The sequence below is a fragment of the Polypterus senegalus genome, chromosome 1 (assembly GCF_016835505.1).
Source record: "Polypterus senegalus isolate Bchr_013 chromosome 1, ASM1683550v1, whole genome shotgun sequence".
Taxonomy (NCBI): domain Eukaryota; kingdom Metazoa; phylum Chordata; class Cladistia; order Polypteriformes; family Polypteridae; genus Polypterus; species Polypterus senegalus.
This window is the reverse complement of record NC_053154.1, coordinates 43,896,755-43,909,969: the sequence shown is the minus strand read 5'-3', so window position 1 is coordinate 43,909,969 and position 13,215 is coordinate 43,896,755. Positions and strand designations below refer to the sequence as shown.

At 36.0% G+C, this 13,215-nt stretch overlaps 1 protein-coding gene across 3 annotated transcripts in view; it reads right to left on the bottom strand.

Annotated features, from left to right (window-relative positions):
• Window positions 1-540: 540 nt before the first annotated feature.
• The window catches only part of stk33 (serine/threonine kinase 33), a 122,047-nt gene continuing 109,372 nt past the window's right edge, over window positions 541-13,215 (bottom strand). For all 3 annotated transcript variants that reach the window (XM_039748409.1, XM_039748418.1, XM_039748424.1), the window contains 5 exons: window positions 10,571-10,683; window positions 10,370-10,455; window positions 9,785-10,027; window positions 6,151-6,222; window positions 541-2,444 (listed from right to left, as the gene is read on the bottom strand). In XM_039748409.1, coding sequence (XP_039604343.1) covers window positions 2,241-2,444; window positions 6,151-6,222; window positions 9,785-10,027; window positions 10,370-10,455; window positions 10,571-10,683 — 718 coding nt within the window. In that variant the 3' untranslated portion in view covers window positions 541-2,240. The remainder of the gene's footprint in view (window positions 2,445-6,150; window positions 6,223-9,784; window positions 10,028-10,369; window positions 10,456-10,570; window positions 10,684-13,215) is intronic.

Genomic DNA, 13,215 nt, shown 5'->3' with positions numbered 1-13,215 from the left:
CGGCCTGCAGGGGTACCTGAATATGAATCCAATACAACACCTCTGGGATGTGATAGAATGGGAGCTTGACAGCGCAAATATGCAGATGACAAATCTGCAAAAACTATGTGATGCAATCATGTCAACATTAACCACAACCTCAAAGGATTTTTCTGACAGCATGCGGAATCCATGCCACAAAGAGTTGAGGCTGTTTTGAGAGCAAAAGCAGGCCCTTCCCCGGTATTAGTGTAGTGTGCACAATAATTTTCTCAGTTAATGTAAGAAAGTTTCTCAGTGAGATAGTACCGTATGTATATGTTGCATGCTTAGTATTCATTTTTTAGTATTGCATTTTTACACCTATTCTCTGGCAAAATTCAAGTGTAAATTTAATTGTACAACTGCATGTTCAAATGACAAGAAACTTGACTTAACCTGGGTTTTCCACAGCATGCTGCAAATACTGATGCTTCAGTACTTCATAATTCACCTGTAAAGTTTTTGTACACCTTAAAAGAAGTGAACACAGTTATTGTAAGTATTTCAGTTTTTTAATTCTTGAATGAAAAAGTACATTTTTGATTCAGAAAAAAATACAGTTTACTGAAGCAATTGTGATGTAAACACTATGAAAAACTTGTTCCATCCTGAATTTAAAACATCCTTAATAGATTAAATCAGACACAATTACTTGATGCAAAACAAGTTTGAATATTATTTATAAAAACAACGTACCACATTAGTTAATTAACATACAGTGATACCACTCTGCTGGTTGAAAGATTAAGAAAAATGGCTACATCTTTCATGTAGTCGCTATTTACTGCCAAAGCATTTTATAGTGCATATACTGTATTTTAGTGATATGTACTATATACATTTTTATTTATGATGGTGCTCAATAAAAAGCAATGCCATTAATGTCAAGCATCATGTTATTTCATAAGAAATGTCCTGCTGTCAGTAGTAAGAAATTAAAGTAAACAGTCTCTAGTTTATTTAAATAAGACTTTACTGGTAATATTCCTTGTTTGTCAAGATAAACAAAAAGGCTTTTATTATTATTTTTATCATTTAGCAAACATGTCAACAATATGGAAAAATTGTGTTTATACAAATATTATTTTCTCTCTCTAAACGCACCTAAATACTGCACATAAAGCACATCACATACCAGATTATTCTTGTACAGTAGTAGTTAAAGGCAGGAAGGCCATGATTAAAAGGAAACTTTTAAAACGTCTTGGTGACTATTTCAGTGAGAAGCAGACACCTCTGATGAATATGGTATATTACACCACTGTTTTTAATAAATACTCTGCATTTATGGTTTATCATTATAATATCTTGAGAAATGAACATTGTGAAATAACAATGCACAATACTTCTTCATTTTCTACATAAATTGGTGATAAAGCGTGCACAACAATGTGGTTAAATACCTCGTTTTCAGTTTAACACTATGTCTTTACCAATCAAACACACGAAGCACTGAATTTCATACTTTCACTAAACGTTGGAGGTGTTTTGCTGTTTCACCATAACCCTTACCAGAAGCCAAAACAAATTAATTGGTAAGGATTCTGTTAAAAGAAGCATATAAATGAATATGTTTCAGTTTAGAATTTTCTAAAGAATTAAAAAACAACTGTTTGAACACAAGAGACCAAAGTGATATGGAAAAAGGTTCACTGCACGTACAGTATTGGGTTACACTTTACAGTACGCAAAAGGAATGACACCATTGCTGGTTATTCAAAACACATCTGTGAAACATTTAAAAATATGCAATTAGTAATGAGTACAATTATTTGGAAATTTAACAAAAGTATTTTATCCTGTTTTTTGTCAACATATAGAAAATTCTCATGAAGCTAAATTATACAAGACTATTTGGAATGGTCTATTTAAAGAAAAAAGCAAACACACAAATCCAAAGTATAGTCTGTCAAACAATAAATTAATATTTTATACATACTGTGAACACTCTAAAAACACCTTTCAGAGAAATATACATTTATAACAGAACTCATCCTCTCCATCCCTTTCCCCCACATCAAAAACCGAAAATCAAAATGGCTTACATTGAGCATTTTTAAATATGTAATGTCCAAACAAGTAAATCAGATTTTGGCTAAGTGTAATCATGTAAAGTGCACCAAAACAGGTACCTGTTGGGCTGTCACTAGGATCCTGATTATTTATTACAATAAGGAGTTCCTTTGGCACTCAATCCACAACTTTTTCACCAAGGTTCCTTAGGTATTTTTTCTGGTTTTGCAGTTGGCAGTAACTTTGGAGAATTTAGGACTATTACTAAGAGGAATGGGGGACTTTCGGACATCTTTAACTGAACTGGAACTTTGCCTTGCTGAAGAGCCAGAGTTTGGAGAATCTGCTTTTTCCTGTAAGGCTGTTCGCTTCGAATGAAGAAAGGATGGTGCTTTACTAGTCATTGGAGGCTGAAAAGATTAAAAATTAAAAGTTGTAAATATACATTGGCACAGACTTCAATAAATAGTGAATCAAAGTTTATGTTTCTTATATCATGTTCTATCCAAGGTTAATTTTTGAAAATGAAACTGGTTCCACCTAGTGGGAAAACAGTACAATTACAAGTCTATAACCAAACATGCAAATAGACCGATTTAATGAGATTACATTACATAAATTTACTACTGTGTAAAGAAATCACTTTATGCATTACAGACACATTTCTAGTAGGATGATCGTTAAATTAGACTCTTTATAAATAAGGGTAAGTTTAGCACATATCATCTCACTTCATCCACTTGAATGGTTTTTGCACAATTTAGGTCCATTTAATTTAATGCAAATTACTAGCAATATTAAAATGCAAAGTTATTTTCCCTGAACATATTAAATACCCTTCTGCACCTCCTGAGACACTAGATAAAATCCATTCTCCACTTTGCAGACTTCAGAGACTTTAATGTATGCTTGTAAAGGTCATTAAATATGCTGAAATTCCCTTTGCTCTATCTCTGAACAAGGTTGCTTACAAAAGTAGTATTTGGGTGATCCAGCCAACATCACTAACAAACAACTCCCTGTACACCAATCAGTGTCTACATATAAGAGAATTAACGGGTACGAGGGCTTTCAACTATTTTCTCCAAAAATAAAACAATGCTTATGTACTGTATTTATTAATATAAATTTGAAAATACAGCATACAGTATATTAATATTAAACTTTCTAAAGAAGATATATTTTTGTATTCATGTATATATTTTATTAAAATTAATGTATTCATATAATAAAATAACACTTTACCTGCTAAAATAGCATGCTGCATTCTAAAATCAAATGTTTAGTGGCTTAGGCATCAACTGAAATCCGCAAGTTGCTTGTTTAATTGACTCTCAGTGATTCAGTGGGAGTGAGCCACAAAAATACTCATTACACTTAAAATTTAATAGCCACAATAACTGTCAGACCGGTAATAGAATAAATGTAAAAAAAATTTAAATCTCTTGCCCTATGTGTACCTTCAGTGCCTTTCCTCTGTATCCTCATGTGTCTGAACCTCTCTTGCTCAACACTCCCTCTGTCAAGCGAGTTGCCATAAAGCCTGCATCTCAGACTCTGTCATTTTGAGGCACCTTGCTTGCCTCCTGTTCACTTTTATACTTTCCAACTTTGAAGACAACTCTGAACATGCCTTATGCATCTCACACTTGCAGTTCCTCTTTCGATTGCGTCTCCGAAGCCAAACTGACAAACCACACCAAAGCCAAATTGACTAATTTGTCTCGGAGGGACCAGACATACACAGACCTTAGCGTTTTATTATATAGTAGATTACTTGTATTTTTCCATCACCTTAACTTAAGGTTACTTATAAGAACATTAATGATTACTAGTGTTTTCATAGTTCATTTTTTAAAATTCATTTTACTAATTGAAACACAAGCTCCTCACGTTCACACCGAGGGTCAGATACGCAGATTGTACCAGCAACTTTTTGGTTAAAATTCCAAGTAATGTATACAAGAAATCTTGTTTATATTCCAGACTAAACGTTCTCTTATGCTCGAAAGGCAAAAATGGCACAAATATCAGATTCATACAAGAGTACATACTCCACAATCCATGCTAAGTTTCTTTATAAATTTCAAATCAGCTTAAAATTTTTGGACTCGTGCATGGGCTTTTAGTGACTTCCCATTACCCCTTGCCCGTAGCCATGCATGGCTTAAAAATGATTTTTTTTTTAATATTCATGATCTACTCAACATACATAATTGGCATTGTTCCTGAGTGACATCTTTACTACAGAGGAAAGAAAACTGCAGTGAATGTGAAATTGAGTTATTAATCCCCACTTCAACCTGAAAAAAAAAATTAAGAAGTTGCCTTTAATGTATTAAACTTAATTGCAAATCTATGAATTAGGCTTACTTGCCAAGAAGCCAACCATAAGCCTGAGCTAGAAGTCCACTTCTCACACTATTTGATAAAATAAAAAAATCAAGAGTTCAGCCAGCCTCCTTGCAAATAATGTTAGCCAGACACACTTGAGCATCACATATTGGTTGCGTATTAATTGAATGAAAGAGTACCTGGGCAGTATCCTAATTATACCATCCCATACAGAGGTATGACACAGCTCAGCAATGACTGTAGGATTCCTGACCAGTCAGCCAGGTCACGCTAAAAAGCATCTGTCACCAAATACCCTACAGTTGTTTAAACCTGTAACACAACAGGGATTGCACGATTTCTCCATGATTGCTTGTACAGTATAATATAGGCTCCATCAGCATACAGCTCCAAGAGGACATCTGTAGGAAGCCTACAGCTTACAAGTCAATCATCACAATAAGCCAAAAATCATCACAATCCCTGAAAACTCTCTACTTGCGTAGCCTGCCATTGGCGATATCATTCATAATAGCTAACAATTAAGTATAAGCCTTAAATGTTATTGCCAACATTGAAGACAATAACTGACAGTACATGTTATTTAAATGTAACATAATTAGTTCAAGAATATTGAAATGTGACTGATGTGTCAATGAAATGCGCAATAAAACAAGATTTTTTTGTTCACTTCATTGTCTGCCTGGTGTCATTAAAATACAATCACAAGACTTATGGATGTTTGTAATTTGCTGTAACATTAAACCAGTTCCTGTTTTATAAATCCCAGCTTTTACATAAGTAAATGCTTATGCACATTTATAAGCACAAGAACGTTTTATATATGAGGGTCTAGCCCAAGGACCTTAGTCTCCACATAGAACTGGCTGTACTTTGTTAAGTATCAGCTAAATTACTACTTTCCATAAAAAACAGAATAAAACGACAAATGATTGTGAATGGAATACAGGAAGCAACCCTACTTACAGCAAGCAGGGCAGGAAAATATCTTACAAAGACCTTAAAAAATTACTGCTAGGTGGCAATGTGGTTACATCCTTCATGAGATCCTGTTAGGGTTTCACTATGATATGTCTATGGTGGCCCCCGCGTGGATGTATGGAAAGACCTGGTGCCTTTAGAAAAACATACAAGGCTTTTATATGTCCTCTGGGGTCCAAGACAATCCAATTGTGGATCAGTGCTGAGATTTAAAAGATTTCTTCCATTTTTTTTAGGAGTTTTTTTATTGTCTTCTGTCTTGTCTTCTTGTGTTCAAGGCTGAGGGGGGCTGTCAAAAAACAGGGCCTGTTAAAGCCCATAGCTGCACTCCTTGTGTGATTTTGGGCTATTCAAAAAATAAATTGCTGTTGTAAAATCCAATCTTGGCTACAGAGGCATTGAACTATCAGTGGAGATTGACTGGTGGGATGAAGAAAGGCCTAGGGGTAAAGAAGTAGACTAATGTTTGCAAGATGAGCTGGGAGAGTTGGATGAACATTGTAGGTACAGCAGATGGATCAGAACAGACAGTTTGCACCAACATGTACATGGTGCAAGGCATTTCTGGTTTACAATATTTCATTTGTGCTGTAGTTTCTGTTTCTGTCCGCCACTCCTTAAACCCATTCATATCCCTTAGACTTATGGTCTACTGGGCCTTCATTTGAGTCCTGGAGTCTTTCTTCAGTCCACATAATGTCTAAATATGAGAGATACATACAACACACAATTCTATGGTTTCAACAGTTAACTGAAAACCTTTTTAGCTGAAATACTTACAGTGCTACTAGATTTTGTATTCACCACACTCTTTTTTGCTGTCCCATTTTGCGAAGAACAAGCCTGTGCTTTCTTGTGTAATTGAAAAGACAGAAAGAAAAAGGTTACAAATCTAACAGCAAAGAAGCAGGTAACATAGGAACACAACATATTTGAAAATGACAAGCCAGATGAAGTTTACAAGTGCAAGCTCAGTACCTTTCTTTTATTGCCCAATATATCACTTATCACTTCTGAAAAACCTTTCCAAATGAGCCTCCATTCCTACGAACTGGTTTACAGTGATTAATAGCCAATATAAAAGTAAAGTTATTTATAGTATAATGTTAATTTTACACAACTTTTTAATATGTATTAATCAGTAATATGCTCTTTCCCTTGTCTGTAGAGGGGGAGCTCTGACTGACAATCCAATGTAAGATGGAATTCTCCATGGCCCTTTTCAGTTTCATCTCATTTTACCATACTTCAGTGGTTGAGCTTTGCAGATTTCAGTGTGAGTTCTACACACTAAGCATCTACTAACTATAACTGAAAAAGAAGCTTGGAGCAAACTGTTTTTATTTTTAAGATACATAATAACAAATGACGTATCACACATATAGTGTACTATACAAAAGTGCAGTGCTATATCCCATTGTTGTCTAACTTCATGCGTACATTTGTGCAAATTACTTGTGGCATCTCTGCAAGTCAACAGATATTTTATTCCAATGGACAAATGCACCTTTACCACTGAAAAGTGAATGACAATGTCAAGCAACGATTATACACTATCTATCAATCATATTCTTGTTACTCATAATGTGATACACTATATGCTTGCTTTTACAAGTTTACATTATTTTATTTTAACCAGTATATTATACTGATGGCGCAGTGGGTCCCGTAAGCCAATTCATGCTGGATTCAGCTTCCTGGGTTTGAATGCCATTGCCCATGTTGAGTTTGCACTTTCTCTGCTTGGGATTTTCCTCTGAGTTCACTTTTCTCCCACATCATTAAAGATGTGCATGTTGGGTTAACTGGGTTTTCAAATTAGCCCTCTGTGTGTGAGGGAGTTCATGTGTATTTCTCTGTACAGGGCTGTTTCCTGGTTTCTGACACATTACTGTCAGTATAGAGTCCAGCTCACCACAATCATAAAGTGAATTAAGTGAGTTTGAGAAAGAAGATATTAGAAATGGTGCTGTAACTGGTAAATATTTTTTTTTAATTTTATTAATTTTTTTGCAATCATTCCATACAAAACAATCCATTTTTACAAAAAGTAAAAATAAGAATAAGTCGACCCCCACTCCTGAGAGAGAGCAAGGCAAACGGCGTAAAATTTAAGGCTTATAAACATACCTAAATTAATAAGTTTGATAAGCCAATAGAGATGAATGAAGAAGACAAAGAAATACAGAAATAATTGCTTCCTCTGTGCTTTAAGAGCTTATTTTAAAATATTACTGATTAGATCCTGCCATGTTTTGAAAAAAGTCTGTACAGATCCTCTAACTGAGAATTTGATTTTTTCCAATTTCAAATAGTATAAAACATCAGTTTCCCACTGACTTAAAAGAGGAGAGTTTGGGTTCTTCCAGTTTAGCAGAATAAGTCTGTGTGCCAAAAGTGTAGTGGAGGCAATCACAGTTTGTTTGTCTTTCTTCACTTTAAACCCATCTGAAAGAAACCAAAACACAGCTGTTAATGGGTTAGGAGGAAATGTGAGACCAAGGCTGTCTTAAAGGTAATTAAAAATTTTGGTCCAGGATGATTTTAATTTGGTGCAGGCCCAGAACATGTGACCCAGTGAGGCTGGGACTTGATTGCAGCGTTCGCTTGTTGGATCTTGCCCTGAAAACATTTTGGAGAGTTTAAGACGAGGCAGATGTACTCGAAATATAATTTTGAGTTGAATAATTGTATGTTTTGCGCATATGGAGCTTGAGTGAATTCTCTGCATTGCTATTTTCCACTCCTTTTCTGATATATTAATTGAGAGATCTTTTTCCCAGTGTCCTCTTGGATCTTTGAAAGGGAGGGACTGTAAAATAATTTTATATATTGCAGAGATGGTGTCTGAGTCCTTGAGATTGAGCAATATTTTTTCCAGCATGGTTGAGGGTACAAGATGAGGAAAATTGGGAAGGTTCTGTTTAACAAAGTTCCTAATTTGAAGATAGTGAAAGAAATGTGTAGCTGGAATGCTAATTTTGGAATGTAACTGTTCATAGGATGCAAAGACGTTGTCTATATAAAGATCTCTAAGCAAGTTGATCGCAAATTTTTTCCAGATATTAAAAACTGCATATGTTCGCGAAGGTTGAAAGAGGTGGTTCTCTTGCAGAGGTGCCACGTAACTGGTAAATCTAATATTGAACTGTAATTTTGAAAGTCTTAGAAAGTATCTTATAATAGTGCATGCTGCTAATCACACTATATAAAAATTGATACATAAGCTGTAAAAGTGCCAAAATGCAAATGATCGAGCCATCACCAAATCAGGTTATCTGCACTGTGTGTAGGTGGTAAACATTTACTATATAAAAAAACGGCAAGGCCTTCAGTCCGTCCTTTTCTTGTTATACCTCTATTTGGCATATTTTTGCTGGTTAGCTGCATATTTTGTACGGCATCTGGGAAAAATCACAGAAAGAGTTTACTCCATTTGTGGGTGTAGAAGAAGGTGGTTTAGCAATATGGACTGTAAGTCTGCTATTATCTTCTATCATATTCATCCATCACAGCTAACGTAAATAATTGCTTTCCCCTACACAATTTTTATTAGTCAGTGGCAATGGATGCTGACTACAGGAGGCAGTGATTGCATCAATACGTACGTAATGCAAATAGCATCTTTTTGTAATAAAAAAGGAATATACTGTATGTACAAATTTGAAATTGAACCACAATAAAAACAATCCCACAAAAAAGACATGCATACAAATTGTGAATTATATCACATTCAAAAAGGGCAAGAACAAGCATATTGTTTTTACTAACAAATTAAAATAAGCAGGGAATCCGAACACAATTAAATTATTGGAAAGGTGTGAGAATTATGGGAATTAAATTGCATTGAGGGAACGGGGGAATGGGATAACATTATTGTCTAAAGACAGTGTCAGGTTTACAGCATGAAACAAGTTACAATGACTTTTATGTGGAAGGAACATCACATTTAAAGGACTGTAGTTGCCAAAATCTCACCTCCCCTAAGTTTCTGGAGCTGTCATCTTAAGTGAATTGAAGCATGTGACTAATTACAATTTTTTTTTCCAGATTTTCATGCTGATTCAAAATGAGGGTACTTTTGGCAGCCATTTGACATTAACATCATTTGAATATGAACAAATAAACAAACACCATGGGCAACTTGGCTGTAATATGCCCTGTTTGAATACTCCCAGTTATTTGATAAATGAAATCAATTTTCTTCAAGACAGGATGACGCAATGCTTTTACCACCCCACCTTGGAGTTGGTGATTCAGGATTACTGGTTGAAAGGCTTACTGAATCTGACTCTGTTTAACTGAAATCAAAACTGGCTGAGGTAGTGTACATGTATTACTGCATATGATGGGAAAATAATAATATATGATGCCTAACAAAAACAACAGAGAAGATGTCAAACATATAGTTCACCTGTTTAGTAGGAGTTGATGGTTTGCTACTACCACTGTCAGTCTCTGTATCCACTGTGTCCAAAGGACTTGCTCTATCTTCTGACTCATACTTTGCGTGTAAATTATCATCTTCAGACTGGTTCAGAGATATGCCATTAAGGCTATCATTTAGATGTCCGCACTCTCCATCATCTGGATCATTTCTAAACTGTTTCATCATCTCCAGCACATTTGAATGCCTTACTGATGTGGAGGTGTCGCCCTGAAAAGTGAATATTATTTTTTGAAGTGATGAAAAGCTCCAGTACATTTTAAAATGAATTTTGATTTAATTGCTGACTAACATAAGCAACAAAAAAAGACAAATCCTGCAAGAGAACAGATGATGTTTGACATTTAAATTACTTTAATGGGATAATTAACACACAGAAAATCAGTATGCTATCATTACTGTGATTGCTACTATGGCAATAAAAGAAGCCTTCAAGTGCAGGCCAATAATAAAAAGGGCAAACTCTAAAAAAAGCTAATTTAAATATTTATTCTGTATCCTTACTTAGGCACAACAATATTCAACCACTAAAAAGGTAATAAAAAAACTTACAGTAATCCATGGATTATCAAGTAATTCGCTAGCAGTTATGCGATGTGCAGGATCTACTTTCAGAAGGCACCGTATAACATTTCTTGCTATTAAAGAGTAAGGCAAATTTGTTAGTACATTTAATTTTATATATAAATAACCTGCTAGGACATTTAAATCATTTTCATTACTAACACAGTTTCATTACTTATTTCTACATACCTGCATCACTAATTGCATTCCAGATTGGGTCAGCAAAATTCAGATCTCCTTTTTTTATCTGTTCAAATAGCTTCTCTTCAGAGCTGGCCATGAAAGGTGGTGAGCCACACAGTCTGAAGAATTTAACAAAGAATGGTTTCATTTTCTTATTTCACAAATCCCACTGTTTTGAAAACATGATTTTATAGTTCAACCCACATTTTGAGATTTACTGCATCTAGTAGATGTTTATATAAAAACTAAACAAGTGTTTTATTTTTAAGCCTGTTTTACAGGATGTCTAAACAACAAACAGCCAAATAACTCATTAAATGAACCCTGCATGCCTACTTTAGGTCTGTGAGAGTTAACCTGATTACTGTTATGTTTCATGCAGGATTTTTTCCTATCTTGTACTGTACTTATTTGTGCATACTTTTTCATGTTTAGATGATTTTTCTATGAGAACCCAGGATGTGCTGGTCCCAAGCCCGAATAAATGTGGAGGGTTACATCAGGAAGGGCAACCAGTGTAAACGTTTGCCAAATCAATACGTGGACAACAATACAGATTTCCATATCGGATTGGTCAAGGGCCAGGTTAACAAAGGCCACCACCAGTACTGTTAGCCAACAGGGCGCTAGAGGAAATTGGGCTACTGTTGGCCAAAGAAAGATAAGAAGAGTGGTCCAGAGGCAGGGGGAGAAGAGGAATGTAAAGAGAGTGGAAGTGAGGGTAGGAACTTTTAATGTTGGTAGTATGACTGGTAAGGGGAGAGAGAAGGAAGGATGATATATTGTGTGTGCAAGAAACCAGATGGAAGGGGATTAAGGCCAGGTGTATAGAAGGCAGGTTCAAATTGTTCTACAATAGTATGGATGGTAGGAGAAATGGTTTAAGTTGTATCCTGAAGGAACAGTATCTCAAGAGTGTTTTTGAGGCGAAGAGAGTGTCAGACAGAGTAATGATTATGAGTGGTGGAGAGTGTATCCATGGGAGAGAGAGTGATGGGTAGGTATGGTGTCAAGGAGAGGAATGCAGAAGGTCACATGCTAGTGGATTTTGAGAAAAGGATGGACATTGCTGTGGCAAATATGTATTTTAAGAAGACGGAGGAATTCAGGGTGAAGAAGCTGTGGAGAAACCATATGACAGTGTACCTAGAGAGGAGTTGTGGTACTGTTTGAGGAAGTCAGGAGTGGCAGAGAAATATGTAAGAGTGGTACAGGATATGTACGAGGAAAGTGTGATAGTGGTGAGGTCTGAGGTAGGAATGATGGATGTATTCAAGGCAGAGGTGGGATTACATCAGGGATTGGCTCTGAGCACTTTCTTATTTGCAATGGTGATGGACAGGTTGACTGATGAGATTATACAGGAGTCCCCATAGACTATGATGTTTGCGGATGACATTGTGATCTATAGTGAGAATAGAGAGCAGGTCAAGGAGACACTGGAGAAATGGAGGATGTGTGTGAATGAGACGGAGGTCAGAGAATGGTGAGGATGTAATTAGTAGATTTGGAGAAGGTGGGTGAGTTTAAATACTTGGGATCAACAGTATAGAGTGATGGGGAATGTGGAAGAGAGGTGAAGAAGAGAGTGCAGGCAGTGTGGAGAGGGCGGAGAAGAGTGTCAGGAGTGATTTGTGACAAATGGGTACTGCTCCTGATATCTATGCAAAAGAAAGAAGGTCCAAGTCTTTAGAGTCCTGGTGCTTCCTGTCTTGCTATATGGTTGCGAGACATGGATGCTATCCAGTAACCTGAGACGAAGAATGGACTCCTTTGGTACTGTGTCTCCCTGGAAAATCCTTGGTTACCGTTGGCTTGACTTTGTATCGAATGTGCAGTTGCTCATGGAGTCCTGAATGAGGCACATTACCAGCATTGTGAGGGAGCGTTAGTTACGGCACTACAACGATGTGTTGCGTTTCCCAGAGGGCGATCCAGCTCGTAAGATCTTCATTGTTGGGGAGCCGACTGGTTGGACCAGGCCAAGAGGTCGCCCACGTAACACCTGGCTGCAGCAGATAAAGGGTCATTTCCGCAATTGTCTCTTACCAACCAAAATGTGGTTTAGCAATGTTTTGTTTTTCAATTGTTTGATTTTAATTTACTTTTATTGACTTTTGCCAAAAACTACTTTCTAAACTTGACAAATTCATTACAATTAATTCTGCATCTTTTTATAATAGTGATAGTGGCTACCTATGAAATACTCTAATCATGATTTCACAATGGTTGGGCTCATTTGAAAAGGCAGAAGATTTCCAAGCATGAGTCACATCTGACATCTTTAGAAAGTGTGTGCGCTCATGTGGCAGACTCTGACAATGAGTCATTAATTACGCACAGCAAACTGGAATTAAACCTCTGTTTTTCCAAAAAGCACACGAAAGTGGTATACTATGTGTCTGGAACAAAACCTAGTAAATAATGACTATCAAGCTTAGGGAATGCAAGTCATTTGTCTCCATTTCAGCTATAAAACGTAAATCAGTGTTCAAAACCAATAAACAACATTAACAAAAGCTTTTATCAACTTTACTTAGAATTATTTTTGAAAAGTTTCAACACATATCCTTCAATTGAATTGTCTTCCAGAAGGTCTGGTCTTCCCCAAGATCTCTGAACTTAGAAAAACTTTGTATTCTATTTGTCAT